This window comes from Mastigoproctus giganteus, chromosome 7, assembly GCF_048544385.1.
Source record: "Mastigoproctus giganteus isolate SK-2022 chromosome 7, ASM4854438v1, whole genome shotgun sequence".
In the NCBI taxonomy this organism is placed as follows: domain Eukaryota; kingdom Metazoa; phylum Arthropoda; class Arachnida; order Uropygi; family Thelyphonidae; genus Mastigoproctus; species Mastigoproctus giganteus.
The window spans coordinates 81,454,964-81,473,951 of record NC_143581.1 but is presented as its reverse complement, the minus strand read 5'-3'; the positions used below and the strand labels follow the sequence as shown (position 1 = coordinate 81,473,951).

Below are 18,988 nucleotides of genomic sequence, written 5' to 3'. Positions count from 1 at the left end.
GACACAAGTAATTATAGACCTGTGAGTTTAACTTCTGTTCCAGGAAAATTAATGGAGGCACTGGTTAAAGAAGCACTGCAGGATCATCTAGACAAGACTTCAGTTATTGCTCGGACACAGCATGGTTTTGTTAAGGGGAAGTCTTGCCTGACCAATTTGATTGGATACTATGATGCAGTCACAAAAGAACTAGATGCAGGGAATAACTTTGATATTATATACTTGGATCTTAGAAAGGCTTTTGATACTGTTGCACATGGAAGGCTGCTGCACAAATTGGAGCAGTGTGGCATTGGAGGCAAATTGCTGCTATGGATAAAGGGGTGGTTGAGGGGGAGAAGACAGAGAGTGGTAATCAATGGACACTGCTCATCGTGGACTAATGTTATCAGTGGAGTCCCTCAGGGCTCAGTGTTGGGTCCATTATTGTTTTCTGTATTTATAAATGATATTGATGATGGTATATCAAGCTTAATGTCCAAGTTTGCAGATGATACAAAGGTTGGCAGGGTTGTCAAGGACACTACTGACACTATGCTGCTGCAACAGGATCTGGAAAGGTTGAGCAGATGGGCTGAGAGGTGGCAAATGAAGTTTAACGTTGACAAATGTAAAGTAGTACATATGGGAAACAGCAACCTCAGAGCAACGTATCAACTCTGTTGTACTACACTGACAGTGGTAGAGAATGAAAGGGACCTGGGGTGGTTGTGCAGGCAGATATGAAGTTCTCTGAGCAGTGCAGACGGGCTGCAAGAGTAGCTCATGGTGTATTGTCAATAATATATAGGAATTTTTCTAGCAGGTATAAGGAGGTGATTATTCCCTTGTATAAGGCAATGGTCAGGCCACACCTTGAGTACTGTATACAGGTCTGGAGGCCTCATTTCAAGAAGGATGTAGAGCTGCTGGAACGAGTACAGAGAAGGGCAACAAGATTAGTGAATGGAACAAAGGGGTGCTCTTACAAAGAAAGCCTAAAGTTTTGCAAATTACAGTGTCTGGAGACTAAGCACCGGCAAGGTGATCTGACAGAGGTGTATAAAGCCTTGAATGGTTTGAGCATGCTCAATGCTGATGGGATTCTTCCTCTTGCTCAGAATAATCACCTGAGAGGGCATAAATTCAAATTGAGGAAAGACAGATGTAGGATAGACTTCCGGAAATTTGCCTTTAGCCAGCGGGTGGTTGGTTGGTGGAACAGACTTTCATCCCTTGTCGTGCAAAAGTTGATAGCCTAAATAAGTTTAGGGCTCAGCTGGACAGATATTTCGAACGAACAGAGGGGTGAAGTGGAAGTGGTTTTTTTTTTTTTTGGCTGATGCTGCATAAGCTTGCTTTCTTGCATCAAATGCCTCTACTAATGCTAATGCTTTCCAGATTAAGTGTGGTTACATTTATATCCAGTAACAGTTGATTACGTAGGTCAAGCTAGATGTTACGAGTGCATTACATGGTGCCAGTCCTCCAGTTCTCCACAAACACAATGGGCATCGTTTACAAGCCCAAAGTCCTGAAGTCGCTTTTTGAATGACCCATGTCCTGTCAGAAGATAGGCAGTGTGTAAATTAGGGAAGAACCAGCCAAGTCTTTGTTGTTGAGGTAGGAGACACTAGGTAGAAATAGCTTGGTAGTACTGCCTTTGGTGGAATCATCCCAATGGATTTGCCAGAGGCCTGCCAAGTATGCCAGAGTTCTTGTTTCGGATCTCATCCACAATAGTTTTTATCTGCAGGAATTCAGTTTCTTTGTTCTTTCTGATGACATGTGAAAGCGCTGTGAAGGCCACTTGGAGGTCAAGGAGGATATAACTTGTTAATACTTGTAGTGCTGCTGTTGAGGTCACTCTACAAGCCCCAGTCATTTTTAATAACATCAACCGTTGTATCTGTAGAATAACGTTCCTAGTGCTGATGATGGACAAATGACGGAACCATAAGGCAGCATCGTATGTTACGAATGGTACAAAAACAGCTGAATAAAGAAGGTGGAGTGCAGGTCCCTTAAGACCCCAGTCTTTGCGGGTGAAGCGAGCAATCATATCGATATAATTTTTGACCTTCTCTTTCATGGACTTTAGATGTGGCATGAAAATTCTGCGATCAACTAGGGTAACACCTAAATATTTGAATGAACATTGATTCTTGAGTGCATGTCCTTTATAATGAATGGTTGGTGGTCTGTTTATGTCAAGATGGCCTTTGAGAAGCAGGGTTCTGCTTTTATCTGTAGAGATTTCCAGCTTATTCTCTTCAGCCCAAACTGACAAGGCATTCAAGACTGTGTTGGCTCTGGTCTCAATAGCTGCATGAGTAGGGCCCTCAACAACGATAACCAGGTTATCTGTGTATGAGAGCTGTGTGGTGTGGGGGGAAGTCCTGCAGGAGCCATTCATCCAGAATTATATTCAAAACAGCTGGCCCCAGAACAGAGCCCTGCGGACAGCCTCAGGTGAGTTGGCGGGTGATACTATGAAATTTTGTTTTCATAGTAACTTTTCTGTTATAGAAGTATTCTGTAAGACATTTGAAGATGTTGAGGGAGCAGCCAGATATTCTGGCTCGCCGCAAGATCCCTGGCTACCAGATGGTGTCAAAAGCTCCCTTAAAAATCTATAAAAATTGCCAGTACATAACGGGCATCAGAATTATCTGCTAGCTGAGAGGTTTTCAGTAGTTTATCAATAGCTCAGTTAAAATATGTTTAATAGATAAAATGGTGTTACATTGCTCATACTAACGCGGGTCATCAGCCTTCAGCAGAAAGGACTATGTCCTATACAGAGCCAAGCAAGAACAACTTCCATTTTATGTTCCTTGTGCACATTAGACTGCCATAGATGGATCACAGGCTTAATTAATCTGATATAGTTTGTATGTAACTTACTGAAGCCAAGAATCTTGCCACCGAGAATGTAACACCAGGGATTACTTGTAGTCTGTACAGGGCACCGACCAGTCAAAATTATTCGTCAGGGTTGCTGATTACTCATTTCCCCTAATCCTGATGTGGCTGGGATCCAGCAGAAGCGGATACTGAATCCACTGCATAGAAAGTGTATATCATCTGCTGAATCGAGAATAGGGTTGAATGAGTAGTCCATCTCACTGCTGAAAAAGCTTGTAGTGCAATCAGTGAAGCAGCTAATATCTAGGAAACCATTGGGATCAGCGAGTTCTTTGTGATCCAAGGCAGCTCTGCAGCATATATGCTGCATTCAGGGGGAATATGATCAGATATAGTATTTCTGAAATAAACAGCATCATATGTGAAAAAAACCAGATTTCACACACGATACTGACCTCCAGCTGTCTGTGTAAACTGGCAAGAAGTCAGACTGTTCAGCATGGTGTTGTGAATAAAGCTGAAGGGAGATGGAAGATAGGGTGCCAGACTTTGTCCCATTCAGCATGCCAGGATGGAAGGGGTTGCTTTGGTGAATAGGCAACCTTGTCTACCATGATGTTAAGCTCTCTTGAGAAGCCCTTGGACACAAATACTGAATGGTTGGTTGGCAGTCCAATGTGTTATAAAGATTTTCTCATAGTGGCTCAAATATGAATGTCCATGTGGGGGTGATCTGACAGACAGTTCAGCTTAAAAGCATACTGCAGAGACAACTGTTTCTGCTGAAGCAACAAGGATGGTTCATTTGCATGTACATTTTGGGCAGGTGATGTTCTGAATACATCAGCAGCAATATGGATGGCCTGATGGTAAATGGGGTCAAGCCACTGCATCCTCCAGAAATAGCACCCAGAAGGGTGCTATTTCTGGAGGATGCATATACCTGAGACCCATAATCTAATTTTGATTGCACAAGTGCCCAATACAGACAGAGTAAAGTGCACTGGTCTGCATCCCAAGAAGTAGAAGAGAGCATGGAAAACATTCAGCCTTCTCTTGCACTTTCTTTGTAGCTGACAAATGTTTTAGAGAAATGTCAACTTTTTGTTGAATATGAGTCACAAGAATTCCATACCTGCTTCTACTGAGATGATAGTTTGTCCAAGTCTTAATTCAGGGTTTGGGTGAAGGTTACACTTACAACAAAAATGGACACAAAGAGTCTTCTCTGGTGTGAATTGAAAACACTGGTTACTGCCCATGATTTGAGGCAATCAATGGTTTGTTGCAGTTGTCTCTTGATAACCCTCATGTTGCATGAGTGGGAAACTCATGCTGAAGTAATCAATATAGAGTGCACTGTTTACAGTTGGAGGAAGCTGAGCAGTAATGAAGTTTACTTTAATGGCTAAAATTTTAACACTTAAAACAGATCCTTGCATTACTCTGTCCTCTTGGCATAAGGACTGAGAGAGGATAGATCCTACTCAAAAAACAATGGGATAAAAAGATTTTTATAAAAACAGGAAGGTGACCTCTTGTGGACTGAGGTTATAAAGATCTGCTAAAATGCCAAATCTCCAAGCTGTGTCATATTCTTTTTTCATATCAAAGAAGTTTGACACCAGGACCACTCTTTTTAGAAAAGCATCTCAAATAGATGTTTCCATTCTAATCGAGTAGTCCAGAATGGAACCTTTTTCTTCGAAAGCTGCACTGAATGCAGGAGAGAAGGTCATTTGATTCTAAGTGCCATAAAAAACAGGTGTTGGCCATTCTCTCCAATAAGCGGCACAAATAGCTAGTCAGAACAATAGGGCAGTAATTTGTTGGAAGTTTAGGATCCTTGCCTGGATTAGCAAAACCAAGAATAATTGCCCTGTGCAGGTTCCCGGAAACTGCTCTTTAAGGAAGATCCTGTCGTATAAGGAAGGGCAGGTGGTCCATGGATTTGGGTGAAAGGTGTTTAATCATTTCATAATGGATGTCATTTGATCCAACAGTGTTAGCCTTTGTGAGAACTGTTTTCAGCTCATGGATGGTAAATGGTATTTACCCATTATATGAAAAAATACCCTTGTATGAAAAACTCAAGGCCTCTTTTTCAGTTTTGTGCTTAAGGACCAGAAACTCTGGTTTGTGTATAAGGGCAAAAAACCCTAGAGATGGATGGAATTTACAATTGTAGCTGCAGGTGATACTTTCTGTAATGTACATGATTGCATCATTGATAGGCTCCTGAATGACTGTAGTGATGTCAAAATTTGCCAGATGTTGAAAGGCATTCCCGTCAGCCCTGATCAATCTTCTACTACGGTAACCTAAAACAAAAACAGTCTCCCACTATATAAGCAGGTTATTATGGGGAAGTGTTCACTTCCACAGAGGCTTTCCTCCACTTCCCAGGTAAGTGAAGGGAGGAGAGAAGGAGAAGCAGACAGAAAAAGCAATGGTAGAAAAAACATGAGTAGACATGTGAAAGAAGGTATTTGTTCCACATGCCTACCCATGTGGAACAAATATTTAGAAGGGAGAGGTCATTGTCAGTGAGCATATGATCTATGACTCATCTCCTTCCATTTATATTAGCACTACCCCACAGGGTGTTATATTGGTTAAAATCCCCAAGAAGTAAGACAGGGGGAGCTGCCATAACAAGTGCATCAAGGTCTTTCTGGGGGATGTCAGTCCCAAGTGGCATATAAATGAAACACACTGTTAATTAAAACCCCACTGTAAGGTGAACTGCAACAGCTAGTATGCTGGTTTTAAGTTGCAAAAGCTGAAATGGGGTCTGGTTTCCCACTAGGATAGAGACTCCTCCATGAGCATGGCCATCCATAAATCAATCCTTATGAATAATTGTGAGGTTATGCATATTGGGATCATCCTGTAAGCAAAAGCAGGCTTACAGGAGACTTATCATGCTTTTGCAAGAGCGTCTTGATGGTTCATGCTTTTGCAGGAGTGCTGTTGTCTTCTACATTTCACCAGAATTCACAAAAATTCCACTCTAGGAATTTAGCCATTATTTGAGCTTAGAGGAGCCATCGGTCGGCTTCCAAAGTGCCGAGGGCTTAATTTTTTCAGTCTTGGATATGTCTTTTTTGGGGAAGTATGAATGCTGTTCTGAGTCCATTTTTTCCTCCTCAAAGAATTCCAAGACCATTTCATTAGGTATCCCTTGATTTTGACTTGCACGTTTTCTTGTACTACCTTTGCTGGTTATTTTATTACTTTATTTATGTAATGCTGGAATGCAAAGCGGTACTGATATGGGAGTGGCAACTGACTGAGTTTTCTGTGCAGGTTTTTTCTGAGCTTAATAAATAGTGGGAAATGGGCATAAATGACTCTTTTGGAAGTACAGTCATTCCAGGTTTGAGTCCCAACAGAACATTTCTTGGCATCCTGTTCAGCATAAGTTGCCTTGCTGCTATTTACTGGTTTAACTGGTTTTCTGGCCTCCCAGTATGAAATATTATGCTCTGCCTTAAGTTGCTGAATTTCTTTTTTCTTCTTTCCACCTCTGGCATGCTTGGGAGTATGCAGGATGCTTTCCTTGGCAATTAATACGGGTGGGCTTTGTAGCTTTACACGATGTACTTTCATGGTCCTTTGAATCATATTGAGTGCATGCGTGAGCACCATGGCAGACCATTTGTGAATGTCCATATGGTTAAGCTTTACAACATAGCACATCCCATGGAACTTCATGACAAGCAATGTCAGACAAGTGTAGCTCTTCCCACTTACTGCTCTGACAAGCTGCTAATTACCAGTGGCAAAGAATGTCACCAAGATCCATGGACGGAATACTAGTTACTCTGACAAGCCACTAATTACTGGTAGTTTGCATTAGAGAGAATAATGTCTTTCCACTGACTAAAGTCAACAAGTTTACATTAGAGTACACAGAAACATGAGGTACCATATTCTAAAAGTGCAAAGATTCATAGGATACTGGCTGCTAATTACCGGTGGTTTGCATTTGATTGAATGCCATCTTGGCACTGGTTTAAAATCAGGAAAAGTGCCCCCACCCCAGTGTTGTTTTCAAATTGAGAAATGATTTTAAACCAGCACTGGGGGAGGTGACTGTTTACCTTATTTAAACTAGCACTATGGAGCACTTAATCATCTCCCATTTTAAAACCAGTGCTGAGGAGAAAATCCATGCAAAAAGTGGTAAATTATGCACCCCTTGGTGCTAGTTTAAAATTGGGAAATGAGTTACCACCCCCCTTGGCAATGGTATAAAATAAGGAAAACAGTTTCCTCTCCCTGGCACTGGTTTTAAATTGTTTCCTGATTTAAAAACAGTACTAAGGGGCAAACTCTTTTCCCAATTTAAAACCAGCACCATCTAGATGGCATTCACTCTGGCTCAAATCTCTGTTAATTAACAGCCTGTCAGAGCAAACAGTATCTCATGGATCTTGGCAATATTCTTTGCATCTTTAGAATATGGTAACTCATGTTTCCATATACTCTAATGCAAACCCACTGACTTTAATCAGTGGAAGGATGGCATTCATTAGAAAGAAAACCACAAGTAATTACCAGCATGTCAGAACAACCAGTATCCCATGAATCTTAGTGACATTCTTCACATCTGTAGGATATGGCACCTCATATTTCAGTATACACTCTAATGAAAACCAGTCAGTGGGAGGAGCTAAACTCACAAGCAGTGTATTATGCCATTCTCTGCAAAAATCCACAGAAGGGGTACTATGTTTTAAAGGTTAACCATCCATATTTCTGGCACTTCAAGCACCTTAATGGGTTTGAAACATATGGGCATACTGTACAGTTAAGGTAACCAGCTCTGATCTCATTAAGTGATATTGGCATATTAAAAGTATTAGCATATTTAAAGCAATGCACATGTCACCTTCCTTTAGAAGATCTGTTTTTATTTTAAACACAGTGTCCAACCCTGAAAACACTACTTGAAATCCAGTCTAATTGTCTTGTGCAGAGGAATAACGATGTTCTTCTTAAGAAGAAGAATTTCTGTTCTACAAATGGAACATATTATGAATCACATTATAATGCAGTACTGTTAGTGTCAGATCTGTGCATACTTTGAATGTATTGTTACGTAAGATTTGTGAATGTGGTATCGTTTGTGAAGATACATATATATATAGCTTACATTATTAAGCTATTTTTAAGTCTTTTTTTTTAAGAAACAAGAGACTCTAATGCATTAAGGGCTTATGCCTCAAGCTGTGAAAGAGTTAGACTATGTATATCTTAGTGCATTTGCATCATTTATACACAGCCAATTACAGATTAGCAAATTTGCAATAGTGGCATTGTTTAAGTTAGACTAAGATATACATAGTCTACTCTTTTGCAGCTTGAGGCATAAGCCCTTAATGCATTAGAGTCGTAACTTATATCATACACCATCAGGCATCTCTCATACTGTGGAGATATACTTCACAACTGTTTTGTCATAATTACATCACTTGGGTGCCTACCCACCCACCGAAGAAAGGCCAAACAGCCCTGAAACGGTGCCGTCTGGGTGGTGGTATCCACTGAGAATAAGTAACAACAGTCTTCTCTTTCGGGTGAAGCATTACTTATTCGAAGTAGTGCAATGTCATGGCAACTCGCCATGAAGGTATTCACAATATGAGATGTAACTTAAACGATGCCACTATTGCAAATTTGCTAATCTATAATTGGCTGTGTATAAATGATGCAAGTGCACTAAGATATACATAGAAACAAGACTTAAAAAAAAACAGAGTATATGGGAGGAGAATAATAAATATTACACAGCTGTAATTAAACTGAACAGCTATGTTTAGAGAACATAAAAATTATAGTTTTATTAAGTGTTCTATAAAGTTATAATATTAGTAATTAATTGAAAAGGAGATAACTATATTTACTTTTCACTTCTATTAATGACAGAAAGAGAGGGAAAAAAATCTTTTCATTTAATTAAAAAAACAAACAAATCTAAAAGTGAAATGCACTGTGTACATTAACTAACTTGATTTATGATATTGCCATATTTTGTGATATCACAAAATATGGCAATATCATAATTTTGTGATTAGAAAATGCAGTGTGAGGAACTCTATACTTTGACTCTAAGCACTCATTAGATTGCAATCAATTAAAAACCTTTAAAATTTTATCTTCAAAGCTACCACTGTAACATTAATACAACACATATGTGTGCACATACACAAAATGGATAATGCTATCCTAATGTGAACTTCTATTAAAATATTAATATACATAAAGTTATTTTCAATAGAAGCATGGTTCAAGGTTGACTTGGACTTTTATTTTTTACAAAAACCCTTATACAAATACATATAAAGAAGAGCAACACGTTTGATGGTTATGGTATGAGTATAAAAACCAGAATCATCAAGCTTATTACTCTTTTCTTCAAGATATTATCACTCAACAGTGACACATTTTTGCCATCATTATGGCAAGGTACTGATGAATAGAGAAGTATGCTGACTGTGTAGCCAATCCAGGATATTGTGAGTGAATTTGTCATCTCTTTTGACTTTCTGCTCCTTTATTTGGGCAAACAAGTGATAATCACTGGAGACTAGGGTGGGGCATGATTTCTCAGCATAAAGTTACCAATGTTATTTTCAAATTTGCCATGTGTGTTGTTGGTGTTGTGGTCAACGTTTGTTGTTGTTGTGTTTAGATTTTTCTGGTGCAAAGGCTACTTAGGCCATATTGCACCTATCATAGTATTTAATACTAGTTTTATTGGCTTCTATGGAAGCAGTTAGAAATGAGTATAAAAACCTATTCGTTTCAGAAAGAAGAAAAATTCTGCAAGGTTTGAATTTTCGCCTATGATATGGCTAAGTGACAATTCCTATAAGTTTGAGAGAGAAGTGAATGAAATTAGATGGGAATTGTTATACAAGGTGCATTCCAGGAGTATGAGTTTTACTGTGAGTAGCTTGTGGCAATGTGAACATTGTGGAGGGTCATTACCTGATAACAGGAATAGATGGGTCAAATGAGTGTGGCCTATTCGGGCTCTGCCCAGGACTACCTCTTCTTGTCTGTTTCTGTGGAAATTGGAGGTCCATAATTGCGATACAGGTTTAGTTTGAAGGAGTTTGTGATGTATATGCATTTGCCAATGCAGTGTCCATCGTTCCTTACATATATTTCGTACATGCATTTTGTAAACGCTGAATGGGACCAGAAAATTCATTGGGGGCTGTGCTGGATGGATGCTTGGCAGCGGCAGCATCTGCAATTTCTTTCCCTGGAATTCCAGTATGGTCGGGATCCAGCAGAAAACAACCTTTTGCCAATGATCTCTGAGAAGAATCAACTCTGATCTGATGAGCTGTAGTAATGGATGAGTAGGTGGGGAAATCTTTTGCATTGCTAATAGGGCACTTTGCCAGTTTGTGTAGATTATGCTCTTTTGGGATTGAGAGATAGAAAATGTTTTCCAGAGCAAGCTTTATGGCATATAATTCAGTGGTGTAACTACTGCATTCTGTCGGAAGTGATACAGAAATGGTAGCATCGTGGAATACCGCTGCTGCACCTGTTCCACTCTCAGACTTCGATCCATCAGTAGATATTTTAGAGAAGTCAGGATAACATTGTATATGTGCAATGTGCAGCTGTTGGATGTTATTATCTGTTAAGGAGTGTTTTCCCCATTGGTGGAAATAATTGTAACAGACCATGATGACAGACCATGGAGGAACGTGATCTATAGTTTCTTGGTGGACTTTATTGAGTTGTATATTCCAGTTTTCTGCTAGTTCCATTAACCTAATACCAGCAGGCTTAGTTGCTTGTGGTTTGTTTCTATAAAAGGTCATGAGTTTCAGATCATTAAATATTGACCAATTAGGATGGGTCGACTGGCTTTGGATCTTGGTTGCATAGTTAAGTAATAACATCTTTCTTCTGATCTTCACAGGAACTTCATAGGCTTCTACATACAGACTTTGCAATGGAGATATCCTGAATGCACCTAGGGCTATTCTAAGAGCTGAATGTTGAATAGGGTTCAGGTGACATAAATCACTTTCCCTAGCAGAATCGAAGACAGGTGCACCTTAGTCCGATCGAGATCTGATTATGGATCTATATAAGTGAAGCAAGGTGTAATAATCTGCTCCCCAGGTTGTTGCTGATAAGGCTCTGAGTATGTTAATTTTTTTTTCAAAAGCTGTCCATAGATGTTCAATGTGATTTTGATAGTTTAATTGCTATCAAAAATTAAGCCAAGCAGACAAATACTATTTGCTATTGGAATAGGATGGTCATCTAATCAGAGTTCTGAATCAGGGTGCATTTTGCGTATGGTACAGAAGTGAATTGCAGTCGATTTCTGGCTGGATAGTCTGTAACCATTTTGTGTCATGCAAATCTGGATCCGATTTATTGATATCTGCAATTGTCTCTCAATATAGTTCATGTTTTCAGAATGGCAGGAGATTGTGAGATCATCGGCATAAAGATATGAGTCCACTGTTTTTGGAATGAGTTCAGTTAAATGATTAATTGTAATTGCGAATAGAGTGGCACTGAAAATGGACCCTTGAGGGATTCCTTATTCCTGGACAAAGTTTTTAAAGAGAGTTCCCCAATAGCGAAATTGAAATGATCTTTGTTTTAAGAAATTTTGGATGAAATATGGCAAATTTCCTCTAGGGCTAAGAAAATGTTGATCCTTTAATATGCCGAAATGCCGTGTTGTGTCAAAGGCTTCAAAATCTAGACAGACCATAACGAGATACTCCTTTTTGATGAATGGATTTCTGATGTTTGTATCAGCTTTAATCATAAGGTCCAATGATGGTCGATTTTTTCTGAATTCAAATTGATTGTTATTGATCAAATTTTGGGACTCAAGATACAAAGTCAGATGGCAATGAATCATTTTTTCTCTTACCAGCTGTCTGAGCAAAGCCTTTGCTCAGACAGCTGGTAAGAGAAATTGGTCTATAGTTATAAGAATAGTCTTTACCAGGTTTTGGGATGGCCAGTATGTAGGAATGATGCCAGGAGCTTGGGAATGTATGTTCAGTGAAGATTCGATTGAAGAAGATGAGCAGTGACGAGTGTGATTTTAGATCTAAATTTTTGAGCATAACATAAAATATCCCATCAGGGCCAGCAGATCTGTTCCTTGTATTGGTAAGAGCATGCTGCAGTTCAACCATGGTTGATTATATGTTAATGCACATCTGTCAGTGAAATTCAGTTTGGATTTTTCAGTTACATCTTTAATTTTTTGAAAAAATTGGTCATAAGCAGTTGAGGAGGCCAACTGAGAAAATACAGATCCTAGTGCATTTGCAATTTCTGCAGGGGAAGAAAGTTCCTGACCATTCCAGTTAAATAGTGGAGTAGATTTTGGAGGAAATTTACAATTTAACAGTTTTATCTTGTTCCAAATCAGTCTGATGTCTGTTTTATTGACTAAGGAAGCGAATTTAATCCGAGATTCTTTTTTTGGTTTTCGTCTGATATAACGGGCTTTTGCTCTAAGTTGCTTATAATTAATAAGATCTGAAGTGGTTGGATGTTTGTAGAATTGATTCCATGCTTTGTTTTTCTCTTTTTTTGAATTGTTACACTCTTTGTCCCACCAATAATTTAATTTTAGCCTTTTCCTGATTTGGTATTGTGGGATGGCTGCAGTTGCTGCTGTTAGAATTTGGTTTTAATGTGTTCAGTAACATGGTTGATAGAAGAGCACTGTATATGGTTGTCGAACGAGACAAGCCTGCTGTACTTTATCCAGTCGGCCTTTGGAAATTTCCATTTTACTGGATTATCTCTTGGTGATGAACAGGCAGTTTAAACTTTGCATATTATTGGGAAATGATCGCTGTTGTGAGGATCATTAAGAGTTACCCAATCAATACTTGGATAAAGCACTGGAGAACAAATGGAAAGGTCTATTGTGGAGGTTGATCCGGTAGGAAAATGAACATAGGTAGGAGAGCCAGTATTCAACAATGTTAAATTCTGTCTGTCTATCACCATTTCAATAAGATTACCACGCCTGTCTAAGCTAGGGGAACCCCATAATGGGTGGTGAGCATTGAAGACACCTAGTATACAGAAGGGAGGTGGTAGTTACAACACAAGATCTTTGATTTCCTGAATAGAATATGGACGATTAGGTGGAAGATAAATTGAAACTAATGTAACAGTGATTCCAATTACTATGCATGTGGCAACAGCTTCTAAAGAGGTTTGCAATGGATTGCATCTGGAGGGAACTCTTGAATCCAACAGGATGGCTACTCCTCCATGAGCACTATTAGTGTTGGATCTATTCTGTCTGAAGATGGTATAATTTTTGACTGTAGGGGAAACTTGGGGTGCCAAGTTGGTTTCTTGTAGGCACATGGCAACATGACGGAAGCAGTGAATTAGTTCATTGATATCATTGATATTGCTGCGAAAACCTCTACAATTCCACTGAATGATGTGTTCCATTATTTGGTTTTGTTCGTGGAGGATGTATCTGGCTGCTTTTTACAAGCGGATTGTTTATGACGATCTGGTTTTGATTTTTCTTTTCAGGGAAAAGTGGGACATCCTGATTCATTGCTATCATGCTATCATCCATATCACCTTCTGCATGTATTTCAAGCAGATATTCTTGGCCAATAGTATCATCTGTATCCATTCTTGTTAGGCATGATTCTTTCACCTCAACAGGATACAATCTTGGCAAATTTTCTGCTACCTGACAATGTGGATGTCTCTGGGATGGAATTGTAAGTGGCACATTATTGCTTTGGACTACTGAATTTGGTTTATATGGATGCTGGACTGAGAGTACTGATCGAGCCCAGTCCAATCTTATCAGCTGAAGACTGTGTCTTGATTTTTTCAGTGGAAAAGGTTCAAAAACAAGGAAGAATCAAGAGGTCCAATATGGTGCCATTTCATACTGGACCCCTTTGATTCTGGATTAAAGCAGTATATCCCATGTCTTGTCACAAGTCACTATTTACTGCAGAAATGCATTTCCATACAGTTCAAACCAAATTCAAATATTCAACAGCAACGTGTGCCTTCTGGTTGAATGTCAGCATTTTTGGGACCCATCATGTGCGTACTTTCTTGAACAATAAATGTCCATAAATGAATTGCTTTTACACTTCAATGACATATGCACTTTTGATGTAATAACATATACTGTAATATGTCTCTTTTCCAAATCAGCATCTTGATTGAAATGAACACAGTAAGTTAGCAACTTCTTCATGGCCTTTGGAAAACTAAAAACTTGTTGCATAAATCATATATGTTTCCATAAAATAGGGTGTCTTCTCCATATAAATTCTTCACTTAATCTGTGGAGTTAGTTAGTTATTTGGTTTTTAGGAGCATTAGCAACTAAGGCGATACTGCTCCGGGATATGCGGTGGTCATTCCCTGACCTTTCCGCATCCTCCATATTTGGTGGTGACTGGCTTGAACCCTGGTCTAACCAAGAAGCGTGTGCTACACACTGCTGCTCCTTCCCACCTGGCTACGGAGGCGAATCTGTGAAGAATTTCAGTGCTATTTTAGAGCAACATCATGTACTACTAATAATGCACATATCTGGAAAGCATCACTGTTGTCAGGGATGGAGAGCAATGTTTCCACCATCTACCATGAAAAGTGTTTTGTTATTCTGGATAAGTCCAGGTTAACCTCGACTCATCCTCATACATTAAAGGACATTAGTATTAAAATTTTAAACATACCAGCTGCTGAAAATCTTTGCTGCAATGAGGGTATGTTTCAATAACCTGCAATACACGAGGAAAATACTGCATAGCATGTGGACTTCCACATTTCATGGCATTAAGAACAGATTCCAAAAAAACAGCTGGATATACATCTAATGATATAGGAAGACAGACCTTTTTCTCAGTGTCTGAGCCTAGAAATTAAGAGATAATAATATAAAGGTAAAATATGGTGATAAAATAATTCAGAATGAATATTTGAAGAAGAAATATGACTTCTTTTGGATAAACTTCAAATTACACTACAGGATTTAGCTAAAAAGGTCAAGAACTTAGACATGATTTCTTAGCTGATAAAGTTCATTAAATTGCATACAGATCTGGTAGAGAATTACGCAATTCTGACTAAATCTTGCACAATTGTAAAAATGTTTAATAACAATTCCAACTCATTAGTTATGAGTATAGGTACCCAATAAAGTTTACAATAACTAAAAGTGTTTTAGTTTTAGATAAGAACCTTTTTGAGTTTACCAAAACCTATTATTAAGACATCAGAAAAAAAACATCTTATTTAATCAATTAACAGGAATAATTAACTTGTAATAATACAAATTCTTGATTTTAATTTAATAATTCACTTAAAGTAGGAAAAAAGGATTTAAGAAATAATAAGGCTTGTACATATTTATAAAAGTGAAATATAGATTAAAAATTATGCAAGTGTTACCTCAATCTTTCATCCATAGGATTGCTTCTTTTCCAAACTCTCCAACTCCAAACTTTTTCATTCATGCACAGTTTAAAAAGATTAACTGATTAAATTTCATTAAAATACAAATTAAATGCATTCGATTCTCTAAGCCCATGACAAACCAGATGCCCCCCGGGATCACAGCCGAAGGCCCAAACCCAACCCCAGACCTAAACAATACACCATATAACCCCAAGAAATTGAAATAAACAGTGCTAAAATTATGACGAATCTACAAAAATATTATTATAATTATTATTACTCTTTATATTATTTCTCCCTGATTGGGGTTTCCACCCCGTGACAGATATTGCTACCAAGTACACAGGGTGGTATTATTATTATTATCATGAGCCATATGGTGCAAAGAAGCCTGAAGCTTATGCTGCACCAGCCAAAAAATATTTCCAAGTTACTCTGAGAGAGAGAGAGAGAGAGAGAGAGAGAGAGAGAGAAGTAGAAAGGAATCACCAAGAAAGGGAAGAACGATGATATCCAGCTCAGTCCCCTTGGTGGGCCAAGCCCATACTCACAATATGTGAGCCCTTGTGGTTATGATGATGAATATAAAAAATTATTTTCCTTCATTAAGGGACAAAACCTTTCAATTTACTGTCGCAATCACAGGTAGGACACTGTCTAATGTGAACTAACATCCCCTCCCCATTATTTATTACAGAGAGAGAGAGAGAGAGAGAGAGAGAGAGAGAGAGAGATTGCTTGTTATCATGCAAGCGTGAGAAAATCCACAAAATCCGAAATGAGAAATAGTTTCCATACGTTAATCATATGTGGATTGGAAAACTGCTAACTTGGGAAGATTAACAGACTAAAAGATTAACAGTAGCCATGGGAGGAGGCAAAAGTGATTCTTGCACTGCTTCTATTGTGATGAGCAGCAGCCTGGAGAGCAGGTTTCTGGGGATTTCAAGAGCTGCTATGAGTCATCGTGGAACAAGAAAATACATGGGCTGTATTAGGGTAACTAAAAGTAAGAACAGGTGCATGTAAACTTGCACAAACACCGTTGCTAGAAGTATAGTAAATAAATTTGATGAATTTGAAGTGCTGGTCAAGACATCAAAGGCAGATATTGTTAGGCTATCACAGACATGGTGTCACACAGATATAAGTAGTGCAGAATTCTAATTTGGGGGGTACAATGTGTATAGAAAAGACAGATATGGTAAGAATGGAGGAGAGGTTATGCTGTTAGTTAAGAAACATATAAAATCTAAAGAAGTGCATCCAGTTGATATGGGTACACAGGGCAATGTTGAGTCAGTTTGGTGTGACATAAGCACAGGGAAAGGGAAAATGAGAGTAGGGGTGTGTTTTAGGCCTAATGACTCTGATGAGCACAGCAAACAATTGTGCAGAGAAATAGTGGGCCAGTAAATCAGAATGTCTTGTAACTTTCCAGATATTGACTGGAACTTATGGATTGGTCACTCGCATGCCAGCAAGACTTTTTTGAATTTATTGGGGGACTATTTTCTTTAGCAACAAGTTTGAGGGCAACCATAGGGAGTAATACTCTTGATCTGATTAAGAATTCATGCATTAAGAATTTTCAGATAAAAGAACCATTAGGTGACAGTAATCACAGTGTACCGATGTGGGATTTACTTAAAGATGTAACTACCATCAAGGGTAAAGAGAAGGGTTTTTGTTTTCGTAAAGGTGACTACAGTGGTCTCAGACAGTTTTTAAATTCTATACAGTGGGACCAACTGATGATGTTTAAAACAGCGTTCAAGATTTAGATCTAAATGGATGTCAGATAAACTAATGAGTCTCCTGGCAGAGAAGAAAAATATGTGAGATTCATAAATTAGCAGGAGACACAGAAGACTATGGCAGATATAAGCTAGTCTGTAATCAAGTCACAAAGGAGGTTAGCCAAGCGAAAGCTGATTATGAGAAATCCTTGGCAAGGGATGCAAGGAAAAACAACAAAGACTTCTTTACTTATGTAAACACCAGAAGGAAGGGGATGAACCAGATTGGTCCACCTGAGAGTGGTGTTCAACTATTGATGATCCTACTCAGATAGCTGACAAACTGAATGAGTATTTTGCACCTACATTCACACATGAGGAATTCTGTAAGGAATAGGAGGACAGAAGTTTACTAAACTCTAAAAGGGAGCTAAATGATTTTGTAATTATGGAGAAGAAAGTGGAAATTGTTGAAGTTAAACATAAAAAAGGCACCTGTGGTGGATGGAATATATCCAGTTACATTGAAGGATCCAGCAAGGGAAGTGAGCAAACCCTTAGTCATATTTATGAGCATCCTTAGATTCAGGGAAGGTCCCCATGGACTGGAGTTGTGCAAATGCATCCCCAATTCAGAAAGGGGGTTCAAAGGGTGACACAAATAATTATAGACCTGTTAGTTTAACTTCTGTTCCAGAGAAAATAATGGTGTCACTGGTTAAAGGAGCATTGCAGGATCATCTAGACAAAACTGCAGTAGTAGGAAAGACACAGCATGAGTTTGTTAAAGGGAAATCTTGTCTGATTAATTTGATTGGATACTATATCATGTGGTCAAAAAGGAACTGGATGCAAAAAAATAATTTTGATATCATATACTTGGATTTCAGGAAAACTTTTGGTACTGTTGCACATGGAAGGCTGCTGTACAAATTGGAGCAGTATGGCATTAAGAGCAAGTTGCTACTATGGATAAAGGGATGGTTGAGTTGGAGATGACAGAGAGTGGTAATCAATGGACACTACTCTACGTGGACTAATGTTGTTATTGGAGTCCCCAGGGTTTGGTGCTGGACCCATTGTTGTTTTGTGTATTTATCAATGATCTCGATGAAGGTATATCAGGCTTAATATCCAAGTTTGCAGATGATACAAAGGGTGACATGGTTGTTAATGACAGTATGCTAACTTTTCTAGATCCTGTTGCTGCTGCAACAGGAGTAGCAACAGAATCTAGAAAAGTTAGGCAGATGGGCTAAGAAGTGGTAACTAAAGTTTAACATTGACAAATGCAAAGTATTGCATATGGAAAGCAGTAACCCAAGAGAAATGTACCAACTGTGTGGTACTACACTCAGGGAGGCGGAGAATGAAAAACACCTAGTGGTAATTGTGCAGTCAGCTATTAAGTTCACCGAGCAGTGCAGACGGGCTGCCAGAGCAGGTCATCGAATTTTGCTAGCAGAGACAAGGAGATGATTATCTCTTTGTATAAGGCAATGGTCAGGCTACATCTTGAGTACTGCATACAGGTCTGGAGGCCTCATTTTAAGAAGGATGTAGAGTTGCTAAAATGAGTACAGAGAAGGGTAACAAGATTGGTGAGAGGAATAAAGGGGTGCTCTTTCCAAGAGAGGCTTAAGTTCTGCAAATTGCAGCATCTGGAGACCAGGAGCCTGCAAGGTGATCTGATTGAAGTGTATAAGGCCTTGAATGGTTTAAGCAGGCTCAGTGCTGATGGGATACTTCCACTTGCTCAGATTAAGAACCTGAAGGTATATAGATTCAAATTGAGGAAAGATAGTTGTAGAAAAGATGTGTGGAAGTTTGCCTTTAGCCAGTAGGTTACTGATTGAAGTTGATTGCTGGAACAGACTTCCATCTGTTGTTGTGGAAGTTGATAGCTTAAATAAATTTAATGCTGA

The 18,988-nt window shown here is 38.8% G+C and overlaps 1 protein-coding gene across 1 annotated transcript in view; it reads right to left on the bottom strand.

Moving 5' to 3' along the window:
* LOC150083030 (DNA-dependent protein kinase catalytic subunit-like) overlaps window positions 1–18,988 on the bottom strand; it is a 205,091-nt gene that overhangs the window by 125,258 nt on the left and 60,845 nt on the right. The window contains exon 5 of the mRNA XM_090378363.1: window positions 14,604–14,782. Coding sequence (XP_090234489.1) covers window positions 14,604–14,782 — 179 coding nt within the window. The remainder of the gene's footprint in view (window positions 1–14,603; window positions 14,783–18,988) is intronic.